Genomic DNA, 27,113 nt, shown 5'->3' on the forward strand with positions numbered 1-27,113 from the left:
CTACATCAGTACCATGAGTTACTTCAACAATGCTATCTACTGAATATAACATTAATATTAAGAGTTACTTCAACAGTGCTATCTACTGAAGATATCATCAGTATCATGAGTTACTTCAACAGTGCTATCTACTGAAGATAGCATCACTACCATGAACTACTTCAACAGTGCTATCTACTGAAGATAGTATCAATACAAGTGTTACTTCAACAGTACTATATACTGAAGATAGCATCAGTATTAAGAGTTACTTCAAAAGTGCTATCTACTGAAGATAGCATCAGTACCATGAGTTACTTCAACAGTGCTATCTACTGAAGATAGCATCAATATTTTATCTGAGTTACTTCAACAGCGCTATCTACTGAAGATAACATTAATACCATGAGTTATCTACTGATGATAGCACCAATACCAAGAGTTAGTTCAACAATGCTATCTACTGAAGATATCATCAGTATCATGAGTTACTTTAGCAGTGCTATCTACTGCAGATAGCATCAGTACCATGAGTTACTTCAACAATGCTATCTACTGAAGATAACATTAATATTAAGAGTTACTTCAACAGTGCTATCTACTGAAGATATCATCAGTATCATGAGTTACTTCAACAGTGCTATCTACTGAAGATAGCATCACTACCATGAACTACTTCAACAGTGCTATCTACTGAAGATAGTATCAATACAAGCGTTACTTCAACAGTACTATATACTGAAGATAGCATCAGTATTAAGAGTTACTTCAATAGTGCTATCTACTGAAGATAGCATCAGTACCATGAGTTACTTCAACAATGCTATTTACTGAAGATAACATTAATATTAAGAGTTACTTCAACAGTGCTATCTACTGAAGATATCATCAGTATCATGAGTTACTTCAACAGTGCTATCTACTGAAGATAGCATCACTACCATGAACTACTTCAACAGTGCTATCTACTGAAGATAGTATCAATACAAGAGTTACTTCAACAGTACTATATACTGAATATAGCACTAATACCAAGAGTTACTTCAAAAGAGCTCTATACTGAAGATAGCATCAATACAAAGAGTTACTTCAATAGTGCTATCTACTGAAGATTGCATTAATACCATGAGTTACTTCAACAGTGCTATCTACTGAAGATAGCATCAATACCATGAGTTACTTCAACAGTGCTATCTACTGAAGATAGCACTAATACCAAGATTAACTTCAACAGTGCTATCTACTGAAGATAGCACTAATACCAAGAGTTACTTCAACAGTGCTATCTACTGAAGATAGCATCAGTATCAAGAGTTACTTCAACAGTGCTATCTACTGAAGACAGCATCAGTACTAAGAGTTACTTCAACAGTGCTACCTACTGATGATAGCATCAATACAAAGAGTTACTTCAACAGTGCTATCTACTGAAGATAGCATCAATACTAAGAGTTACTTTAACAGTGCTATCTACTGAAGATACCATCAGCACCAAGATTCACTTCAACAGTGCTATCTACTGAAGATAGCACTAATACCAAGAGTTACTTCAACAGTGCTATCTACTGAAGATAGCATCAGCTACTTCAGGGTTACTTTCTACTGAAGACCAGTATGAAGTTCTTTTATTCTACTGGGTCTCAATCATTTAGAATTACATTTGGGTTCAGCACTGATATGGTATGGGAAATACTAGGCATAGCCTTCAGTTTGCCCTGGTATGACACTTCATGCATGGTATTTCTCATACCGTATCTGTGTTTCACCCAATCACTAATGGACAATGGTGTCCGCCTGCTATGTTAAAGATTCGCTATATTGAAAATAAGATTTGCTATGTCGAATATGAAATAAGATTAGCCAGGGTTATGGTAAAGGTTAAGGTACGTCCATTCAAACTACGCCGCAATTGCGATGCGATGTGGTGCGTTGCCGATATATAGATTATGAATGTATTTAACTTTATTGCAATACCGCAATGCAGTATTCTGCGGTACGATGCAATGCGGTAATGCATCACATCGCATCCCACTTGCAGCGTAGTATGAGCGGACCTTTAAAGTTAGAGTAATGCTTGGAGTTAAGTTTATTCAAAATAGTGAACCTTATTTCATATCCAACATAGTAATACCAAGAGTTACTTCAACAGTGCTATCTACTTAAGATAGCACCAATAAAATACTGAAGATAGCATCAGCACCAAGATTAACTTCAACAGTGCTATCTACTGAAGATAGCACTAATACCAAGAGTTACTTCAACAGTGCTATCTACTGAAGATAGCATCAGTATCAAGAGTTACTTCAACAGTGCTATCTACTGAAGACAGCATCAGTACTAAGAGTTACTTCAACAGTGCTACCTACTGATGATAGCATCAATACAAAGAGTTACTTCAACAGTGCTATCTACTGAAGATAGCATCAGTACTAAGAGTTACTTCAACAGTGCTGTCTACTGAAGATACCATCAGCACCAAGATTCACTTCAACAGTGCTATCTACTGAAGATAGCACTAATACCAAGAGTTACTTCAACAGTGCTATCTACTGAAGATAGCATCAGTATCAAGAGTTACTTCAACAGTGCTATCTACTGAATACAGCATCAGTACTAAGAGTTACTTCAACAGTGCTACCTACTACTGATGATAGCATCAATACAAAGAGTTACTTCAACAGTGCTATCTACTGAAGATAGCATCAGTACTAAGAGTTACTTCAACAGTGCTGTCTACTGAAGATACCATCAGCACCAAGATTCACTTCAACAGTGCTATCTACTGAAGATAGCACTAATACCAAGAGTTACTTCAACAGTGCTATCTACTGAAGATAGCATCAGCTACTTCAGGGTTACTTTCTACTGAAGACCAGTATAAAGTTCTTTTATTCTACTGGGTCTCAATCATTTAGAATTACATTTGGGTTCAGCACTGATATGGTATGGGAAATACTAGGCATAGCCTTCAGTTTGCCCTGGTATGACACTTCATGCATGGTATTTCTCATACCGTATCTGTGTTTCACCCAATCACTAATGGACAATGGTGTCCGCCTGCTATGTTAAAGATTCGCTATATTGAAAATAAGATTCGCTATGTCGAATATGAAATAAGATTAGCCAGGGTTATGGTAAAGGTTAAGGTACGTCCATTCAAACTACGCCGCAATTGCGATGCGATGTGGTGCGTTGCCGATATATAGATTATGAATGTATTTAACTTTATTGCAATACCGCAATGCAGTATTCTGATGCGATGCAATGCGGTAATGCATCACATCGCATCCCACTTGCAGCGTAGTATGAGCGGACCTTTAAAGTTAGAGTAATGCTTGGAGTTAAGTTTATTCAAAATAGTGAACCTTATTTCATATCCAACATAGTAAACCTTATTTTCACCACAGCGAATATTCAACAGGACGAGCTATAACCTAACTAACAGTATTAAGGCATGAGATGTTCACAAGCGTACCTATCATCCAGTAAGTAATTGTAGCAAATAAGAGTGTAGGAAGAGTCCTCTGAGGCAGTAAATCAGCAACAAGCTTGGCTATGTAGTATGATGAACAGCGGTAGAAACCACTCACCGATTCATGCCTGCATGGTACGAAATAAAAAAGAATGGGAAAGCTGATAGTCAAATCGTATGTGGACCCTCAGATTTATTCTCTGGGCCATGAGCCACCAACGCAGTGTGATTATCCATATCTATATGTGGTCTGCACTATAACGGAAGGAAGGAAGGAAATGCCCCACTCAACACAAAAATGGTAACCAGTGCATGTTTTTTTCACATTTCCCCTACAAATGCCCCCACTCAACACAAAAATGGTAACCAGTGCATGTTCTTTTCAACTGGTAACCAATGCATGTTCTTTTCACATTTCCCCTACAAATGCCCCACTCAACACAAAAATGGTAACCAGTGCGTGTTCTTTTCAATTGGTAACCAATGCATGTTCTTTTCAACTTTTCAAACATTTTTTACAATGAATGCAATTTTTGCATCAAATTTATCCCTTTTTATGCAAATCAAGGACAAAATAAGTGGGGATAAAATCCTTATTATTTCAAACACCGCTCATCAGTGACACTACAAACATATACAAAATAATGTGAATGTGTAGAAAGAAATGTGAATGTGGGTTGCAGCATTGGACTGATGTTGAGATATTGGCAGGGGAATACTCAATGCATAATGGCCCTGTCAGTCACTTTCAGATTTTCTAGAAGAGCCCTTTCTTTAACAGTGTTGAAAATGGAAACCCTGGCCCCCAACTCAACACAACAGTTGACAACCATGAGAGTTACCAAATCTTTCAAAGGCCCCCTTTTGCAATGATTTTTCATCAAATTTACCCCCCTTTTTCATGCAAAATCAAGGACAAAATTTGGCCAAAAACAACCCCTTTTTGTAGTTTTTAATAACCAGAATTTCAAACACCCCTGATCAATGACACTAAATATTGACATAAAATTTCTGGATTTTCTCAAGTACCCCTTTTATCCAAATTTCCTGGACAGTGCAAATTAAATACCCCTATTTTGCTGATTTCACTGTCAAATTTCACGGACAGTGCAAATTAAATACCCCCTATTTTGCCAATTTCACGGTCCTTGCTACTGGTAAAAAAATAACCCCTTTTCTGCGCAATTTGGTAACTCTTATGGTTGTCAACATTTATGTTGAGTTGGGGGTCAGGATGGAAACCCATGGGTCTAATCTAACACATAGTGTCAACTTACATAAATACGACTCGTTCTTGCATGAAAGGCTCCACTGCTGCATTGTTCATCATGATTGTATTCATTACAATGAAGAAGAAAGCACCAACTCTGAAAACAATACAACATGCAATATTTAAGAAAATGCATTTTTTTAGAAACGGCTATATGACCTTAACAAATCAAAATGGGACTTTTTTGCAAACATGTCAAAATTTGTTTCAAATATTTCAGTCAAAATCACTGGCTAAAAATGGGTTTTTAATTATATACAGCTATTAAATATCTTGCATAATGCTTCTAAGATTCTACTCAACTCCCAATTTGACCAAGCTCCAAACAACTAAAATTAAGGTTTTAATTGTAGTGTCAAATCTATGTATATCGCCTCTCACCACTGGGTCCCAGGTTTGATTTTTACAAGAACTTAAGTTCAGACTTTGTTGGCTTGCGCAATAACAAAAACCAAATAATTTTTGTCAATTATAAGCTGAACAAATTATACTAGTAGCAGATTTCCCTGGTTTTCAAACAAAGATTTGACTTAGTATTTGATCTCATTTTGTCTTACCTGTCCTGTATTCCTGACGTTGCAGACATTCCAAGCTGAAAGAATATAGTACCAACTATCAAAGCAAAGAAACACACCAGCATTGTCTGAAAACAAACAAACAAGTAAGGGTAGAGTTAGCCTTGTTACAGTATAGCTACACCAGAATTGTGTTTCAGGTGTGGGGAGAGGGCAAAAGTGTTTTCAGGCAGAAACAATGTAACAATTTGCCTAAAATGTGGTTTTGCCTAAAAGTCATAAATAGTGAAATTTCAGTGACTTTTGTTCTGACAGGGTGGGGAGGGACTGGGGAGAGGAGCAAAAATTTGTAAGGAAATGTCCCCATGGCCCCACCCTTTGATGCACTAGTGGTGTAAGGCAATAGAAACAAATTAGTTTGACCTTTCGATCGACCACCGATGCTTGGTCGATCCTAATTATTAATGAAATCAATTAATTGACTATTGTTAATTGTGATAACATATGAATCTATGTATGTATTGATATTGACTAACATTAATTTTCATTAATTAGTCGTTAGTTCATTAATAACAAGCATCGAAGCAGCATCGATGGTTAATCCAAAGATCCAACAAATTTAGTTCTGGTGCCTTAGTGTTTTTCTTCATTGTCTAATGTACTAACTGTGAGTCCTTGTCATGCTTACCTGTCCAATAAATGATTTAGGATTCCGTATGTAATTCAAGAAGGATCTCTTGCCACAATGAGCTAGCTGAAATTTAAAAAAAAAAACATTAAAACATTGTAAACAACAATTTTGGTTTCATAATATGTGACACGATCTGGTCCATGGGGGCATTTTCGAAAATTGAGTTACTGTAATTATTACATTATACATACAATAAGCTATCATTTACTTAAAATACCAAAGGTCTAGCATACTTGGTTCTGAAGTTTTTGATGCCTATTTCTACTATGTATTTTATTGTTTTTTACTCCATATTTTTACCTTTATCTCAGTTTCAAATTTGCCGACTTTGGCCCCCATGGACCAGATTGTGTCACATATGTGACCATCCAGCACAACTGAGCCCTGAAGTCGCCAATCATCATTTTTGAGATATTCAACCAAAATATTCTGCTTGAAATTAGCTTTAAAATGATGTATATCATGTCTATAGTACTTGACATTTAAGTAGTGAAAAATCAATAAAACAGTCAATAAATCCTTTGTTTCCTATTGTTTATTGTTAAGTTCAATGGAGCATATCTCCACAGTGGCACTGGCGACATCCGGGCTCAGTTGTGGTGGATAGTCACATATGTACTTTCATTTTTGGTACTAAGAAAACTTCTTCTGTAAGGGTGAAAATAAGTGGGAGACGGGAGCCGTTTAGCCCCCAGAAACCCTGAAATGGCTCCTGGTCCCATCTAAATTTAAGCTGACCAGAGGACACTTTTCTTCAGAAACTGGCCCCCGGTCACTATACCAAAATTCATTTCCATAGCCATTAATGCATGATGAACTTACCCAGAACAAATATTGGCCCCTTGTTGATTAGAAGTGGCCCCTGGTTCCATGTTGAATGAAGTGAACCAGGGGGCAATCTGTGTAAAAAGGAGCCCCTGGTTCATTATTTCTTATTTTCACCCTTGTGGCTATGATATTACTGAACGCAACATGTGACCTATTGCCCCTCCCACTGGACATTTCTAACTTGGAAAATAAACTGCTCAAATAAAGAAAGTCCGCAGTCATGTAACTCGTCCTACTTCAAAACCTGATCTTGTTATGGCAATTTGATTGATACGGTCGTGTGCGGGATCTTGTTAGCTCTAATTTGATACCAAATTTACTACCAAACACTCAACAGTAACAAGGAGTGATACCAGTTTATGGCATTTGGTGCATTTTCAAAAGTTGCAAATCAAAAAAGCGATACAGCGGTCGAAATTGCTTAAGCGTGGCAATGTGGTCAAGCTTGTGGTCAAAACCCATGTCGACTATCCGAAGTGCGCGCTTTATTCAATTGTTAATTTAAAACGCATGGATTGTTACAGTGCTTTACTGATGAATACTAGGACGCGATGCGATCGATATGACCTAGCGGTTGTTTGGGGCTATGTTAATGGTCGTACTCTGCCATTCACCTACAGATCCGCGTGCTCCGTTTTTAATTTGCAACTTTTGAAAATGCACCAAATTTCATATACAGGTATCAATCTCTGTGAATTTAGAGTTTTGGGTAGCAAATTTGGTATCAAATTGGAGCTAACAAAATTCTGCACACGCCTTTATCAATCAAATTGTAATAACAAGATCAGGTTTCGATGTAGAACGGGTTACATGACTGCGGACTTTCTTTATTTGAGCAGTTTATTGTAATATATTCGGTTGAAGGCATCCCACATTAGAATATATTGAAGTTCTTTAGCTTGCGTAATAGTATGAAAATACGGGTTTGAGAGTGCACATGAGCAGATCACTTCGGGTTCAGTCTTTATCACAGCAATGCATGCTTTTGTGAATTTAAATTGGTGTAAGTTAAGACTTTATTGTATGTGCATCAGTATCAAAAATCAAATAATTCTTACATAATACAAGATGATCATAGCATAAAGCTGACCAACTCCCCACATTAAGTCTGATTCAGACTCCAAATCACAGCGCGATGCATTTGAAACATCGAAGCACCGCACAATGAAATTAAAATGTACATCTTTATTTCATCACACAATGTTTTAAAGTATGTGGGGTCTTCTTCTCCTTTTATGGTCATTCTGTCGACAAAGATTTTCCATCAGCAAATCACAAGCGTGCATGGCCGCGATATTGCAGTGTGATGCAAAAAAAGCTCTCATTGCCAACGAAATGTCCACCACGCGATGAGAATTTTCACCGCCTTGCATTGCATTGCGGAGTCTGAATCGGGCTTTATCCTTAGATATACATGTAATGCTGTGTATTATGTTAGCTCAGGAAGTCAGGATTCGGACTGTATTAGCCATCTCGCCCCCATATTCACCTGCGTTAAGAATGAAGTCGGGTAACCTATATCTGCCACAGATATATCATCTTTGTTCTGAAACGATTCATAGATGTTCTGTGTTTCATGCTCCATATCTTTAAAGTACTTTGTGCGTCGGAAGTAATCAGTCAAGGCAGTGTGACGTCCAGTCGTATCTGCACGAGGGCGGTCTCCTCTCTCTGCATCCTCAGATGCTATTGATAAAAACAATCAGGACATATAACCATGATAAGCATTACAGCAGGTATATTTAAATCTAATCTTGGACTGGTCTGCAACCACTAATTATGCTACAGTAGTGTAGATTTCTTTTTGACATTTGGGGGATGGAGGTTGGTGCAAAATCCAAGAAGCAGATTGAATGGACTGTATTTCTCCGGGAACAAATGTGCATAAAAGCAGGTAAAAATTTATACCTCAAAACGTCTTTGATTTCTTTAAAGTGAATCCTCCCGGCCTCCACATTGTCCGCAAAAATTTAGCATACCCTTAAACTGAACAAATACCTGCAAAGCACTCAAATGGTCAAGGAAAATTAATGTGGTAAAATAACATACATTTCCGTAATATATTGGAGAGGTGACTGCATGGACCATATCCCACTCATAGAATATTGGGAGAATTTATCCCCTATTCCCAGGATGTACGGTTACAGTTCGCTATCTCTAAGATTCGCTATCTCTAAGGTTTGTTATCACTAATTACGAAAAAGGTCCGCTATACCTAAGGTTCGATATCACTAATTTTGAAAAAGGTTCGGTATTTCTAAGGTTCGATATCACTAATTTTAAATAAGGTTCGCTATCTCTAATTTTAAAAAAGGTCCGCTATCACTAATTTATTGAAGGTTCGCTATCTCTAAGGTTCGCTATCACTAATTTAAAATAAGGTCCGCTATCTCTAATTTTAACAATCCCGGTATCCCTAAGGTTCGCTATATCTAATTTTAAATAAGGTCCGCTATCTCTAAGGTTCGCTATCTCTAAGGTTCGCTATCTCTAAGGTTCGCTATTGCTAATTTAAAATAAGGTCCGCTATCTCTAATTTCAAATAAGGTCCGCTATCTCTAATTTTAAATAGCGCCCGCTATTTAAAATTCGAGATAGCGGACCTTATCTGAAATTAGAGATAGCGGACCTTATTTGAAATTAGAGATAGCGGACCTTATCTAAAATTAGAGATAGTGGACCTTATTTAAGATTAGTGATAACGAACCTTAGAAGGTATAGCGAACCCTAATCGGAGTTAGTGATGGCGAACCTTAGAGATAGCGAACCTTGATAAATTAGGGATAGCGAACCTTAAACAAAATTAGTGATGGCGAACCTTAGGTATAGCGGACCTTTATTGCAATTAGTGATAGCGAACCTTAGAGATAGCGAACCTTCAATAAATTAGTGATAGCGGACCTTATTCAAAATTAGTGATAGCGAACCTTATTTTAAATTAGTGATAGCGAACCTTATTTTAAATTAGTGATATCGAACCTTAGAACTAGCGAACCTTATTCTAAATTAGTGATATCGAACCTTAGAAGTAGCGGACCTTTTTTTAGGTATAACGAACCTTTTTCTCTATTAGAGATAGCGGGATTCTGATCTCCATAGACTTTACACGTTAGTTATAGCGAACCTTAGAGATAGTGAACCTTAGAGATAGCGGACCTTTGAGATAGCCGGATGTCACCGGATGTACACCTCCTCCTTATTTTAGGGAGTGAATGATTAAGAATGTCTATGATTGAATGAGTGAAAGAGATAGTAAGCAAGGAACCAAGTGATTGAATGGGTGGGTATACGTAATTTGTGGGTGAGTGAGTTGGCGGGTGGGTTAGTGGGGGCTTGATTGATTGATTGATGAATATGTTATTGAGTGACTTTTTGATTGCTTGAGGGAGTGAGTGATTGGGTGGGTGAGAGTGAGTGAGTGAGTGAGCGAGCGAGCGAGCGAGTAGTCTAAGGGAGGGATGGAACGAGTGAGCAAAGCAAGCATGTTATGTTAGCAAGTTATTGACATGACTGAGTAAATAAATGAAGAAGTAACCATTGCTGTTCTTTGCAACAGCACCGATTACAGTTAGTAAATGCATTAAATAACCTGACAGTGTCAACTCCATTCCTTTAATACCTTCATCACCATAATCTGGGTTTGCTATCGCAGATGACATGACCGCTGCTTGGTTCTGTAGGATCACATCCAGGAAGAAATCCGCTGGATTATTATGCTCCTCACAAACATAACCTGAAAGAAAATGAAAAGAAAATGACCATCAAAATAAATAAATACTTGCCTCTGATCACGGTTGTTTGATGGGGTCATTTATTAATTTTTCTAACACAACATTATATAATTTTAAATTCTAGACCTGGACACTGATACACACATGATTTTTAGCTGTTTTTTACATAGATTTTCCTTTCTTTATCAAATTTTTCATCTTTTTCTATTTACAAATATTTAAAGTTTAATTTAGACCAATAATGAGTTATTTGTTTCATCTCATGATAAAGATTTTTTAGAAAATTTCCTCGCTATTTGTTACTCATTTTCTGATGTTTTAATGTCATTATATAAGTGTTTACCCCTTGTAAAGATGCAAACAAGATTTCAGTGTTCAACTTTGCTTAAAGATGCAAACAAGATTTCAGTGTTCAACTTTGCTTAAAAAGTAATACAGTTCTACATGCCATCAGGATCAAACCGTGTGGTCTCACAAGAGGTAAATGTAATGTGGTATGTGTTTTTTTTCCATTGAGATTCTACCCAAAAGTACCAACTCACAATCCCGGGGGTACTCAGTACAAATGACCATACGGGGACGTGCGCAAACATGGGTAGCATTTTCAGCCTTCTGGTATATGAATGGGTCCTTTTTTTAAAATTTTTTCAATTTTTTAGGAAAACAGCCCAATTTTTCCTTAATCTAGCCAAAATTTTCAAAATAATAAATAATGTAACTCCTGCGTTTTACGGCAAGAGCCCAACATCGAAAGGTAAGCTTTAAGCTTGCACTTTGAATCAGAGTTTGCTGGACCCATAGCAAAATTATCTATAGTACACTATTTGCCCTCCATGAGCAACACACAAACACGGCAGAGTCGGTACTCTCTAGTTCTACCTCATTGGTTGTTTGAGACTTCCCAGCAAACACAAAAATGTTCTTAAAATGTTTATTTAAAAGTTTTACAAACATTTATTGTCAGATAATATATATTAAGATCATGAATACAATTTTAAAATGTTATTGTAAAATATTATTGGCAAACATTTTTGCAAAATATTTTGTCAACAGTTAAAAAATATTCTGTTAAATATTTTGCATCATGTTTTCAAAAATGCGGGTTTTATGAGTATTATTAAAATGTTTTTATACCCTTTATATAACCTGACATTTCAACCTTTTCAGTAAAACTTGTGTGTTTGCTGGGTTGGTCTTTAATTGGATTGGCTCAACCATAATGAAGTTCTAAGTATCAAACATGTGATGCAGAACTTCATACATGCTTTCGATACATAATTTTATCGGAAATTCTTTCAAATTTCTTGATGATTTTGCTGGACACTTCTTCAAATGAATTTTTTTTTCAAGACAATTATTAATCTCTCTCCAAACTAAGCCAACAAACACATCAGTAGTGCAGTATTTTCACTGAATTTTAATAGAACTCATTTTCTATTTTACAATCAGCAAAAGTAATTTGTTCACATATTATTACTGATAAATTGATTAAATTGATTCTGATTTATCTAAATATCAAAGTCCAAGTAGCTATAAACTGTTACTAGTAAAAGATAATGGCTGATAAATTGTTATAAATCTGTCAGCAATTGAGCTACATGTAACAATGCAAAGATTGGATACACACAGTGCTAGCTAATGAAAACCTTGAGGCTACAGGTACTGTTTACATTACAGTCTAGAGTTTTATTTTTGCAAATTTTGCGAATCCGCCAACAATCACAAAAATAAATACATTGCATACATGTAAATTTGGTGCGATATGAAGAAAATAAAATGTTAATTTTTTTGTATTTGTTCAATATGTATAAATGTTTTATGGCTTAGCTTATTCTCCCTGTGTATTAGCGTGAATGACAATTATAATTGCTAACATTAATTAGGGGCTATCATTTTCTTCCAAATATACTGGGGTGGGGGTCATAAATTTTTGGAAAGAAAAATAGGGGGGGTCATAAAATTTTTGATGACCAAAATGTAGAAAGGCACAAGATGACCACAGGTAGTGTGTTTATTTTATTAAATAAGATTGATTTCAATACAATTTAGCCTGTGTAGGGGGTAAGGTGTATCAATGGTGGTGGGGGGTCATAAAATTAGGTTGCCGAAATAGGGGGGGGTCTCAATTTTATTGATGTGAATTTTTTGTAAATTTGGGACCCCCCTTCCAAAGAAAATGATAGCCCCCTTATTCAAATTCTTACCAAATGAAGAGAAGTAATCTAAAGCTTCTGTAGCTGGCCCATGATATACAGTTTCTCCTTTGGATAAGAGGTGAAGTTTGTCAAATAACCGAAATATCCCATAGCGAGGCTGATGAATTGAGAAGATGGCAGTGCGCCCTCTATGTGACAACCTGAAATATGAAATATTAATTAGTAGTATCTTAACACTCAACCCTGCTTTTTGCTATCGAAAGTTAAAGAAGAAAAAAGGAGAGAAGATGAACAAAGAAGTATCTTGGCACCCCGGGATTCAAACCTTAGACCCCCCCCCCCCACCCTGTATGCCAAGCTCACAATCACCAGGATCTGTGCAATCACCAACCAGTATAGCCACACAGGTTCTGTGAGCATATAGCACTTAGGGTGATTGCGTCATCGCAGACCCCGGGATTCATGCATGCACAGTGGTTTTCATCATGGTATTTTGTGGTATTTATGTGTGTTAGGGTTAACAAAGTATATAAAATTACTAGTGGTAAACAAAATTGAAAAACAAGTATCCAATACCTAAATTGATTATGTGCATGTGCATTTTTAACCCCCCCCCCCCCAAGAAAGGCTTTGTATTGGAAATAGAGAGTTCCCGTGTTTTCAAGCGGAACGGACTACAATAGTGTTTATAACGTGATTCGCACCGCCGTATTTCTCATTCCTTTGATTTGGTCAATGACCCTATTGGTGCTACATTCTACAAAATAACATTTGCTAAATATTGCGCGAGTGTTGGTATTCTGAAAATTGTAAACGGAGTTTAGGTTTCCCTCCAAGATGGCGGGTAACCCAAAACACGGGAACTCTCTATATACACATGCACAGCTACTTGACATCTAGTTATCATACAGCTATATATAATTGGCCTTTCTTGTTAGTGTCAAAAAACAAAGTGTTCAAAAATGGCATTCAGAAAAGGGATGTGTAGTATCAGTGGCGTGCGCAGCACATTGAAAGTGGGGGGGAAGGTTGTTCAGTTCCCCCAATGGAGTCTGATTAGGAGCAAATTTTGATGTTTTTAACGTTTTTCCCCCGAATGACCAACAAAAGTGGGGGGCCATGGCCCCCCTTCCCCCCTTTGCCACTGTGTAGCATGTACATGTATAGCTTTTCATTTTAAAACATAGGACAGCAGAGATGTTTTTGAGATGAAAATTTTCCCCATACAATTATTTAACCATATGAAGTTTATCCACCATAAAAATGTAACAATAGTATATTAGATGGAAAGACAATCAGAAAGAAGAGTACGCTCAAAATCATGATCATCCTACTCCTGAGATGCCACTCAGTTTCACTCAAAAACCTGAAACTGGTAAGAAAAACCTGAAAAGGCACGTGAATACAGGCCAAAAAGCCCAAAAACAGGTTGAAAATAAACAAAAACATGGGAATTTGGACTCATAAAAAACCTGAATTCAGGCTGACACCTGAAAGGTGACATATCTGCTATTCAGTCTGCATGATTAGTATTTGTTTGTTTTTTGTTCCTTTCCTTTCATTTTATTTTGCCTTTTTTATTCAACTTACTGTGCCATTGTAGACATGACAGACCCGGCAGTACTGGCATCCAATCCTGTCGTAGGCTCATCCATGAAAAGAATACTGGGTTTGATAATTAATTCCATTCCAACATTGGTTCTCTTCCTTTCTCCACCAGACACACCACGTGTGAAATCACCCCCAATCTGACGGGATAAGAAGGATGACATTGTTAGCATTTCTGTAAAAAATTCTATTATGATGTATAAAGAGACAAGTCAGCAAAAACACACGCCCAGAAAGAAAGATATGCTGGTTTTATACTTTCTGCCGATTGCCGCTGAGCTGCTTGATGCTTCATTGTGCCACTTGCACTTGTCTGCAAGCGGAGCAGCACACCGCTGAGCGGCGGCAGCATGACTCTGAAAGCCACTGTTGCCGCTGAGCACAACTCCAAAATTGTATTTTGTTCTCATACGTCAGAGTGGCACCACTCCGAGTTAATTTGAATTCAACTCCTAGAGATGCTGCCACTTGGGCAAAGCAGTAAAGTGATCGATATATCGGCTTGCCGCTGGTCACCGCTAGCATTTCTAGTGCGGCTGCGCAGTGAAGCAAAATCATCTTCAGAGCAGCAAAGCGGCAGGAAAGTATGAAACCAGCATTACCAATTTCATCTAATTCAAACAGAGATGCCACTCATTGTCACTCAAATAACCAGAAACTGGTGAAAAAACCCTTAAAAAGCATGTGAATGCAGGTCAAGAAGCCCCCAAAAGGGCTGGAAATAAACAAAAATGCAGGAATGTGGATTCAGAAAAAACCTCTCTCTGTATATAACAGTACCGTAAACTCTCGATAGTTAGCATATCGCTCATTCTACAAAATCCGGTGCCAATCCACTAAAAAAATTGAAAAAATAAAAGTTGTTCAAAAAGACCTGCTTTTTGTGTTTTTTAAAAGTAAATGTATCACTACTTTCAGATGTAAAAATTGCCAACACCACTTGCATATTTTTTCTTTCAGGAAGTCATGATGTTTTTAACACTAAAACTCAATGTAATGTGAGCTACGTTACCGACTATAAAATGGGCTGGTTTTACTCAATCCAAGGTCATAAAAAGCAAATTAAAGATCACTTGAGTGAAATGTAAAACAGATTTCACCATTTCATAGAAGTTTTGAAGATGCGTAAATGAGTGTGTAACGTAGCTCACAGTAACGTAGTTCACTGGTTTTAATGTTTTTAATGTGATTTGCGAGCGTTAGAGCGTTATGTCGGTTAATTCTAATATAAATGGGGTTCGACCACTGGTAGCTTTCACATATTATTAGGAAGTACATGTAATACAAGTGCATACTATAGAATTCTGGTAACGTAGCTCACCAATCTTAACATGGTCGGTCGAAATTTCAATGTTTACAACATTTCTATGCCAAAAATGCTACAGCATCACGATTTTTACTGTGATTTTAAAACCTATAAGTGTTTCCTTTCAAAAACCGCAAATTACATTGATACCTCTGTTTTACTTCTTTCCAATAACGTGTGTTAAAAAGGAGTAACGTAGCTCACAGCGTTTTGGTGGAAAGTGCAATTTATTTTAGAATTACACAAAGACATTTTAATCACTAAAAATAATGTTGATAAACAATATGATGGTGCGTTATCTAATTAAAAACAACAAATATGTAAAGAAATCGCATTTATTCAAAGAAAATATTCAGGGTTAGATGTGACACTTGAGCTGTGGAAACGCATTTTTAGGGATTTTTGAGCCTTTGCAAGGGTTAATCAGGCTGAAGAAAGCATTTAAAGTATGGAAAACTATATATGTCCGTGTAGATCTCGTTGAGTTCTACCAGAAAAACAACATATTTGATGCCCTAAATGCTCGACAAAGTTTTTGTGGACCAAAGAATGGAAAAAAGGCTATTGGCACCGGATTTTGTAGAATGAGCGATATGTGCTTACTATCGAGCGCTTTTGAAAACATGAAATAGTACCAAAGTCCTTTACCAACTGAGCTAAAGGAGTTGAGACACAAATGTGCAGGTTTACTTGTTCGTAGTTAGCTATGTGTATCAATGATTTGTTCAAAACCTTTACACTTTTGTGGATGGGGCTCTTTATGTTTGCATGTTTTCAAAGCACTCGATAGTAAGCACATATGCCAACTATTGAGTTTTTATGGTATAAAGAATTAGAATCTTGTTGGGAAGAGTTACAAATTAAGCCTGTATACTTACCCTTGTATTTGCGCAGTCCTGTAGCCCAAGCTCCTGGATAACATCTTCTATTCTCTGTTCCCTCTCTTCCTCTGTAACACTACGAGGTAATCTTAATGCAGCAGAGAAGGCAAGATTCTCACGCACAGTCAGAGTAGCCATGACAACATCATCCTAGAAGATGCAAACATTTACAAAATCGGGATCAAGGGACAAGAAACATAATATTTGTCTCCAGGCTCGTTGTCGCAAGTAATAAAGGACACAAACAGAAAAAGTGATCCCGCTTGGGAATCGAACCAAGGACATCCTAGAGATGACTTTGCCTACACTGCAAAAAAAAAGTGTTCAACATTAGAACACCACCTGTGCAAAATTTGACACACTGTATTCAATTTCATAATGCTTGGTGTTCGTAACCATAATGCTTAGTGTTCATAACATAATGTCAGAGGAAACTTTTAAACACATAGTGTTTGAAGTGTTCAGCATTAGAACACCACCTGTTCAAATTTTGACATACTGTATTCAATTTCAGAATGCTTAGTGTTCATAACATAATGTCAGAGGATACTTTTAACACATAGCGTTTGAAATGTTCAGGATTAGAACACCACCTGTTCAAATTCGACATAGGCCTATTTGACATACTGCATTCAATTTTGTAATGCTTAGTGTTAAGTAACATAATGCCAGAGGAAACTTTTAAACACATAGTGTTTGATTATTCACTAAATGTTCATAAAATGAACACTGTATGTTTAATCTACAATTTTCACAACACTATATATAGGCATATATAGCATAAAATGCTCGCCTGATTGTAAAACCATTTTATTTTACACAGGCCTGCAGCTTGCACGGAATGAAAGAACATTGAACATGTTGAACATTTTGCGGTTTATAGAAAAATACCTGACAATAGGCCTATTATAGGGGTAGACTTTCGTCGAAGATTGAAATTTAGGCATATACCGTAGGCCTACAATCCAAATAACTCTGGGTGCACGCCCATAAAATCGTGTTGTAGGCCTACAGGTGTTCACAACTTTTACACTGAATGAACATGTAATGTGTTCGTTTTGAACACTGTATGTATGTAGCCTATATTTACCACGTGCTGGGCCACGCATGCGTCGTTGCACCGTATAATAGAACAGACGATGTCATAGGAGTGAGAAACCGCGATTTGGACGGGGATTTGGAGGTGAGATTTTACCCACAAAATACCATTCTATTTAAAAACAAATATATCGAACGTGTTCTCCACATATCATAGAACAATGAGACTAAAAATGTAAATTCATCGTTTTTGTATTGCGTGGTTTAGTGCATTTTAATGAATGCGTAGTAAGCTTATCAATCATGACCATGCAACAGTCACATGGTCAGACAGTCATGACAGTGTGCAAATCTGCAATTTGATATAATGTGAATTATACTGTAGGCCTAAACCTCTGACGAGTGTGTCCTGGTCAGTACGCGGGTCGATTTCATGCCATGGCATGCCTGATGGATGTAGGGCCTAATTGCGATGTTGCACTCGTCAAACATGCATAGGCCTATAGTTTGCTGTAATTTACTACTGAGTCTGTTACAATTAAATTTCGGACAAAGGTGTACATTTATACATTGACCCATTGTACCTTGCTTTGCGTAACCGTATTGCATCCCTTTTTGTAACACTTAATGAACATATGTAGGCCTAAGTGTCATATGTTCCAGACTAGAACACTAAGTGTATGACATTTGTGAACACATCTCGGTGTTCAAAGATTAGAACACAAGTGTTCTAAATGATTAGAACACAAGTGTTCTAAAGCTGAACACATTTGATTTTGAACATGTAAATGTGTTCTTAAAGTGTTACATGGCATTGAACATGTAAATGTGTTAGGATTTGGAACACTTTGTGTTCAAAGTTTTAACATTAGGTGTTCAAAACATGAACACACCATGTTCACAAAATCACGCCAATATGTTAACATCAAGTGTTCAAAAGGTGAACACACGTGTTCACGAATTATACTGTTGTGTTAAAGTCTGGAACACTTGGTGTTCACAATCAGTACACTTTTATATGTTCAATAAGTGTTACAATTTTTAGTGTTCTAATTCAGAACACTTTTTTTTTGCAGTGTAGGAGCAGTGCAAGAAAAATTTCCAAACAGCTCCAACCGCATGCCAAAATTACTTCCCCTTCCAGCCTGCCAAAACTTGCTTTTCCCCTCCCCCCTTGGCTTGCCAAAAAAATATTTGCACATGCCAAATTTTGCAATAACCCAATTTGCAAACCATATAATAATGCAAGCTTGGCAGCAGGATATGTTGCACACTTGAACATACTGTTTTCCTAAGCCTTTTAGAGTGTTTAATATGGTGCCTCATATGTGCTAAAATAACTTGCTCTCCCCCTCCTTGCAGCTTGCCAACAATTTACCTCCCCCCCCCCTTTTTTTACTCTCCCCAGGGCTAATAATTATTATTAATATATTGTTGGGTTTCGGTATACACAATTTGCTGAGTTCCGTACACAAGAAAAGTCAGACTAATAGATATACATTTAAGAAGAGGCTTATTATTCATCATCAACTGAGTAGAACCATACAACTGACATACAACTGACCATGTGGCTTTAGGCCCACAGGTTTTATACCGGTCAAGGATAAGGGTGGTGTGCACAAACTACTGGGGTAAAAAGGTACCAAGTGCAAATGGCCTAAGGGAAATCTTATATCATGAGATTGGGTTGCTAAAGACAGTGCCCTAGATTTGATTACCAAAAATCCCCATACCCAGGATCCCAACACTACCCTCCCCCCTAAAAGAATCCTGACCTCCGGGCAGGTCTCACAAGACGTAAACACAGACCTGAAATTGTTGCACTAATTTTGAGAATTGGTTTCTTCTTTATAATCAAAAGCCATGTATTGTAAAATGAAATAAAATATAACAAGCAATGGAGAATAAGTATCCGAAAGCGTCATCATGTTCATTATTAAATAAAGATCAGCAAGTGAATTCCTAGTATGCATCAAACTGAAAATAAATCCAAGCATATAATTATGCCATAATGGTAAATCATATCAAAAAAATCGTTGGTAAGCGTGCCGGAACTAAGAAATCATAATAAGGATCAAAGATGCTTTAGGAACTAAACAAGCTAAATCAAATTCTGAGCGAAAGAAACATACATAATACCAAAGTATTCTGCATATACAATGTATGTAAGAGCGATGCAGGGAACATGAACACGATAACACCTCAGCGAAAAATAAACTCCGAGCTGGTACTAAAACTAATAAACAAGAGTAAATATGAATAACATATAAGAACTGATAGATATTAACAAGAAAAACAAAATAAAATGAAAGGTTGTCGTTCATGTATTAAAGATGAAAACATGTTCACAAAAGGTCCTTAAAATGAAGTAATTTTGGCTCTTTGACACACAAAAGCTAAGTATTGTTCTATAAATTTTTGGTAAATTGACTGAATGAGCGCCAATAATTTGAACACAAATCAGGTTTAAAAACAAACCAGAAATAGAACAAAACAGTGTCAAAAATCAGATTAAAATCAATCTCAAATTTGGATCAAAACAAATCAACGTAAAATTTTATAACTATCCAAACACTAAAACATGAAATTGGTTGACCTATTGAACGACTTTCACAAGGTTAATAAAATACTGGGCAGTCAAAACATGAACTTGACTGAGTAATCTTGTCTAAGTATAAGACAGACATAAACAAAAGATAATCCAAAATATCCAAAATATCCAGCAGAGGCTGTCTGGACAATCAGTGTGCTTTCACTATTAGCTTGTGCACACAAGTAATTAACAAAAGCCAATTAGCAAAATTTGAACATGGTTACTCTGCCAAGGATATTTGAAAAACACCCATGAAGTATAATAATCTTACTCTACAACACTCTTATCTGTGGCATGTGACTCAGTAATTGGTTAATGATTGAATAAATAATTGAACAAAATAAAATCACACATTTCAGCAAAATTTGGTGAATTGTCTGTCCAAAATCTAATAAAGATTATCAAATCAAATTTGGTTCATCATAACAAGTCACTAAAAGAATCAATGAAGTTAAAATAACAATTGAAAGGAAATCAAAGTAATCACATTTTGGCTTTAAAGTTTAAGCACAATCATAACTATGAAAAGTCTGAATTTAAGCAATACAATTGGTAATTTAACCAAGCACAAAACATGTGCTGCACATCATCATCATCAAAGAAATTGGTAAATACGAAAATCAGGATCAAAATTATCAATTTTGACTGGATACTGAGTCTGAACGTCACATGTAACAGAACAATGAAATAACATTCACAAGATGCAGCATGATACAAATCCAAGAACATGGCAACAAATAGGCCTATAATTAATCAATTTTGGAATGAAAAAAAATAACCAGCAATTAGAAATGTAAAAAAAACCTCAATTTAAAGAATATATTGCCATGCCTATTATGAAGTAATTTGTGTTTAAGATACCAAAATGTTTAAACAAGATTATCAAATGAAAACAACATCTGAAAATGTGGTAATTTTACTGTACCATCATTAATTTGAAAGGAAATCAACACACTGAAATCATATATTCAATCATGATGCATCTTGAAGAATAAGAATCACATATTATTAAAAAAAGTTTCATATCCATTAGTGTTCATCATAAGGCATATAATGTTCATCAGCTATGTAATAATCCAAATGTTCCTGTGCAAAATTTTATCAATGCATTTTACTATAGAAGTCACTGAAATAAATCAAAAGTCTGTTATAGATCCAAAAGTCATTTGTAATAGTAATCTTCTAGAGTCAAGAATCACTGTGTTTTCTTCTTTCTTCTGATAAAATGCTCAATGTCACAATCCAAAAGATCACTAGCTGTCATAATAATCCATAGGTTCACTGTATACTTTCTCCAAATCCATTCCTTGCATAAACATCCAAGGTAAAATATCCAAGGTTAATGTCACAAAATCGTATACTAGTAGTATTCATGATTCATGTTCCAATGTTGTCTAGTCCAACACTCTGCTTTCCAATTCTTCATTATGAAGGACATTATGTAATATCAGTCAGAAGCACCCACTGTGAAGATGATTGCGAATTCTGGCAAATCTTGTACAGGTGTCTTATCTAATTCCCCACTGTGCAGGTTGCCTGCTACTTGGCAACATTTTATCTCTCAATACTGAAGGCTTCAGTCTATACAGATGAAAAATACTGGAACATTCCCACAACATTGTTATCAGTGCTAATTAGCTTAATTCCTCAAATTGAAAATAAAGTGTCTGACATTCCTGCACACTATGATCCTCAGATAACAAGTTGTTTGCAAACTATATCCAACACATGTGATGAGTAGAAACTCCTCTATGAAATCTATGAAGTTCTTTGTCAAAACAGTCAGCTTCTCTTGGCTTTATAATTCAGTCCTGCTCAATAATAAATCCCCATTAGGTCTCCAAAATCGAAACAATTCACATATTAAACCGTTATCTTCTTGAAACAGTCTCACAAATCTCGTTTCCATCACAGCTGTACTGAAGAATCTTATTAAATCCACGATAAATTACACAATGTTAACAGTCAAACACAATGCTGTCGCAAATAGCTCGAAATATTCCTCATGTTCACCAATCTGATGTGAAAGCAACATGAACTTGGCGTCTCCACTTAAATTCCTTGTTGTCGGGCTCGAAATCATCCAACAAAATTAACTTATTTCCTCACGTTTATTTTCACCCTGGTATGACCACTGTCATACAACTATGCAAAGTCATTGTTACATCAACAATAATTATCCATACATCACTATATCATTTCAAACACAAAGACCCTATACTTGGTCTTGCTATGAAAATACACAATAAAGCAAAGCCCACATGGCTGCTACATCGGTCGTCACACAGTCGACCATAAATACACACCTAGCATCAAAACTATAATTTTCTATAACATTTCATAAAACTTCAATGACCTTTGCTTCCTCACCCACTGGTGGAAATCAAAACACAGGGTCCACAAAATATCCGAAGAAATTATCGTTGGATCTTACTGGTGCTTCCATGTCCAAAACTAGTTCTTGTGTCTTCATCATGTTCACGTTGTAACGATTCAGATTGTGCATACACTCATTTATTTCAGGAGCTTTCTGGTTGGTTATCAAATATTCCTCTACTGCTGCATCAAAATATCGCAAAATATCACGCTTAATTTTGTAACAAAAATCCATAAACAACTTTCCTCTGTAGGCCTACTATATTCCGTCAGTGCTGGGACGAATTCTCCAAAAGATAAAGACACACAGTCTTAAAACATACAGTTGGTCCACCGACCATCAAAAAGACACACAGTCTTAAAACTCATTTCACAGTTGGTCCAATGACCATCAACTTAGTCCCCTATCTACAGCTGATCTAGCACACGTATAATACACATCAAATCACAATCCAGGCCTATACTCAATTTTCATATCGCTTACTGATTTCAATGTTCACTGCAGCTGATCTATATACTTGCAACAATTCTTAGACGAACCAACCAGTCTACACAACATTATGTGACGTTAACATCGAGACCTCACAAGGTCCAAGTACATATCCATTATTCATTCCTCAAGGGCGGTCCAAATAAATATCCAAGAAATCTGTCCAATATAAAATCCAAAATGCTAGGTTTCACTAGTTCTCCATTTGAGCATGTATAGTTGCTTATATTCCGTCTCACAGCATGAAAACTGCTTCTGCAAATCTGCCTCATATAGTGCTAATTCTTTAATTAGCCTCACCTTCATGTTTGTTTGCACTAAGTGATGTTTTCTTCTGTTCATCTTGTTAACATGCCTTGTACTGGATTTCAAATGCAGGCGAGAGTGCCTATATCTTCCCAGGATCTGTGATCTTCCACACATGCGGAGTCTTACTTCTTCTGTTTCTGCTTCTTCAGCATGTTGCTGTACCTCTGCTTCGCACATTACATTCGACTCCCGCTCCTCGACATCTTGTTCAACCTCCGCCTCGCAAATCACTTCCGCTCCCTGCTCTTCAGCATTTTGTTCCACTTCTAGTGCTTCACATATCACCTCTGCTATCCGTTCCTCGGCATCCTGCTCCAATTCTGCTTTGTGAATCACTTCTGCTTCCCGCTCTTCAGCATCTTCCACATGCACCTCTTTACACGTCAACTCTTGTTCCCTTACAGCAGCTTTCTCTGTCTGATGATCCGTTTTAGGTGCAACAGCGCCTCTATGATCATGATCGGCTGCATCACCTTCTTCATCCAACAGTGCATTTATTTCTGCCCGCAAGTCGTAACTAATAGCGTATAAATGTTCTCGTTGCTGCTGTGACTTCGTGCTTATTATTTTCAACATGTTGATGGAGAGTTTATCAAATAGTTCTTCCCGTCTCTCCCTGGCCCTGCGATAGGCTGATGCTTCCTTCATTTCGACTAGTGTGTATAAGTCCATAATCCCGCCGCTAGCCACCAATTGTTGGGTTTCGGTATACACAATTTGCTGAGTTCCGTACACAAGAAAAGTCAGACTAATAGATATACATTTAAGAAGAGGCTTATTATTCATCATCAACTGAGTAGAACCATACAACTGACATACAACTGACCATGTGGCTTTAGGCCCACAGGTTTTATACCGGTCAAGGATAAGGGTGGTGTGCACAAACTACTGGGGTAAAAAGGTACCAAGTGCAAATGGCCTAAGGGAAATCTTATATCATGAGATTGGGTTGCTAAAGACAGTGCCCTAGATTTGATTACCAAAAATCCCCATACCCAGGATCCCAACAATATTATGTCAAGATAATTTTAGTTGGTTTCTACTCATTCCCAAAAAAAGTTTTCTTGAAAGCTTAAGGCATATATTGGAGGGTTGGAGGGCGCATGACCTAGCAGTGTTTGCACTCAAATATTGAGGCAAATAAAGCTGACACACAAGAGAAATGGTATGGTTTTATACAGGAGATCCCAAAGCTTGATAAAAGGAGTGTATCCCATGTGCATAATGTTTCTCGGGTTTGGAGAAAACGCCCTATCTATCTATAAACAGGCTTTACCTGGATGACGTATCCCGAAATAAGCCTGAAATCTGCAGGTTGTGGTAAGCCATTGATGAGTACTGTACCAGACAGTCCTTGTTTGTCTTTCCTACCTGCAAGGACATCTAATAACCTGAAAAACAAAGTCAATAAATAAAATATACTATAAAAATTGTTCGGATTCAGTTGAAATGATGTAACTGTAAACATTTAATACCCTAACCCTAAAATTGAGTAACCATTTCACTCTATATGGCATAACATCACTTTTCACTGATGATAAAAAAGAGACCCCACCTGTTGATTGGCCCTTAATGGCGGAAAACTTTGACACCAATGTATGCTAAAAAAACATCCTTTCACCATTTTTATCACAGAATCGAATAAACCCCCTCAGGTAATATATTAAGGTACTCAGTCATCACTATCACTAACGAATATCACACAATAAACATGTAGCCTAAGATGTAATGTAAGTTGTACTTTTAAAATCATTGTAAAGCGCTTCTTCATACTTATGCTAAGGCGCTATAGTTAGACAATGAAGGCAATTCAGTCGAGTGTGAATGACTACATAAATAAAGAGCCAAAATCAAGATAAAAACCTAAAATTTGGAAAGCTCCTGTGGAGAGCAAGTATGTGAAAAATGGGGAAAAAGCACCCCCCCCCCCTGCACACACTATTATTCCAACAGCAAAATCAGATTACAAGCAGAACTTACATATCTGCACAAGTTCTGAAAGAATTCTTGGATTTGATTTGGGATTTGGTTTGGTAATCATATTACCCTCTTAAGAGTTTACCACATTCAATTTTATACTTCTAAGCATTTTGGTATCAAAATTCATGCAAAATGAAGTTTTACCTATAAACCACATGCATGTAAACTACATAATGTGACATGATCAAGGGGAATGAGTAGCATGATGACCCTCGTTGAAAATGAGTTTTACATATGTTAATAAAGAGTACATTTAGAGCTTTCAGAAACAGAAAACCCGATGTTGATACTGTAGTGTACGTAATACGACTTTTCTTTGCAAAGTGATGTCAATTTATCAATCACTGAAAACAATATAAAACAAAAGAATTTTAACACTTTCTTTGCCAATATCTCAAAACCAATATTAGCGACATCCGACTCATTCCTGGTGATTGTGTCACATAATTATGAGGTACACCCCTGTCTAAGATTAGGTGATACTAGCATTTTATGTATAATCTGTAATGGGCTATACTTACGATGTCTTTCCACCACCAGTTGGGCCCATGATTGCATTCATTCCAGGCCCAAACACTCCACTGCAGAAAGAAATATAAATATCAATGTAAATATCAATATAAATTTAGAAAGAAATAAAGATATTTCTTTCATCTTTATTTGATAATTATGGCTCTGAAGATGACAGGAAATACATTTGCAATATCATCAGAATGCATTATCCTCAACATATCATTGAGCCCAAATTGTTCTAGCCTAATAAACAAAAATGTTCAAAAAGTATTTTCAAGCACTTTTTAAAAACTTGATTGAATTTGCCATTATTACTTTACATATAGGTGTAACTAACTAAAGGATTGGGGTTGAAGTCAGTAGGGTATTAGATTGGGGCAGATTGCCATCCACCCACCCCACCCCCACCCGATGACTTTCAACAGGCATCTTCTTTTTGGTTTATTTAACAAAAACAACAAAATTCACCTTGATTACGGACATTAAAACGATATAAATGTCAAAACTTTTGTATGATTTGGGCACCAATTGTCCCAGGAAAGTCTTTTTGAAGCAGGCCAGCTCGAAGAATTACAACCCTTCTTAAAAATGGCTTGGCGGCGCCCACTGGTGTGGCGCAAAATATCTCTATATCTTATACCACAACTGACCAATGATACAACACAGAAGGTTTCATCTTCAGAAACAGAACAATGTTTTTCCATTCAGAAAAACAAGTCGAATATTTAAGGGATCTGGAATGAGCGTTTTGAGCGTTTCGACAGTATTTTTTATGGAACATGAGAGCACCTCAGGCGTGTCGAATTGCATTCTGAATCTGAAGCATGTCTTTCTGATATCAAATAATTTTCATTTTTGAAAATTACGATATAATCTAAATTTTATGACAAATTATAAAAATTTGATATTTTTCAAATTTTGATATATAACAGTCCTCGAAGTAAATTTTATAAATCTAATGATATATTCTTAAAGTGTATGTAGCTGGGAGGAAAAGCCGACGATCAATTGAAAATTTTGAGCTTTCATATTGAAGATATGAATTTTTTTCCCAAAAGACCTATTTTTTTGTTGGTGTTTTGGGAAAAAAATCCATATCTTCAATACGAAATGTCAAAATTTTCAATTGATCGTCGGCTTTTCATCCCACCTACATACCGTTAAGTATAAATCATCAGATTTATAAAGTTTACTTCGAGTACTGTTAAATATTAAAAATATCAATTTTTTATCATTTGCCATAAAATGTGTATTACATTGCGAATTTCAAAAAATCAAAATTATTTGATATCAGAAGGACATTCTTCGTATTCAGAATGCATTCGATATGTCTGATGTGCTCTAATGTCCCACAATAAATACTGTCCAAACGTTCAT

At 36.5% G+C, this 27,113-nt stretch overlaps 1 protein-coding gene across 1 annotated transcript in view; it reads right to left on the reverse strand.

Annotated features, from left to right (window-relative positions):
- Window positions 1-27,113, reverse strand: part of LOC140171456 (broad substrate specificity ATP-binding cassette transporter ABCG2-like) — a 64,567-nt gene that overhangs the window by 13,814 nt on the left and 23,640 nt on the right. Inside the window, exons 4-14 of the mRNA XM_072194724.1 lie at window positions 25,745-25,804; window positions 24,520-24,634; window positions 16,435-16,587; window positions 14,233-14,390; window positions 12,691-12,842; window positions 10,375-10,488; window positions 8,245-8,441; window positions 5,925-5,990; window positions 5,279-5,364; window positions 4,729-4,818; window positions 3,455-3,579 (exon numbers count right to left, since the gene is read on the reverse strand). Of these exons, the coding sequence (XP_072050825.1) occupies window positions 3,455-3,579; window positions 4,729-4,818; window positions 5,279-5,364; window positions 5,925-5,990; window positions 8,245-8,441; window positions 10,375-10,488; window positions 12,691-12,842; window positions 14,233-14,390; window positions 16,435-16,587; window positions 24,520-24,634; window positions 25,745-25,804 (1,316 nt within the window). The remainder of the gene's footprint in view (window positions 1-3,454; window positions 3,580-4,728; window positions 4,819-5,278; window positions 5,365-5,924; window positions 5,991-8,244; window positions 8,442-10,374; window positions 10,489-12,690; window positions 12,843-14,232; window positions 14,391-16,434; window positions 16,588-24,519; window positions 24,635-25,744; window positions 25,805-27,113) is intronic.

This window comes from Amphiura filiformis, chromosome 15, assembly GCF_039555335.1.
Source record: "Amphiura filiformis chromosome 15, Afil_fr2py, whole genome shotgun sequence".
Lineage (NCBI taxonomy): Eukaryota > Metazoa > Echinodermata > Ophiuroidea > Amphilepidida > Amphiuridae > Amphiura > Amphiura filiformis.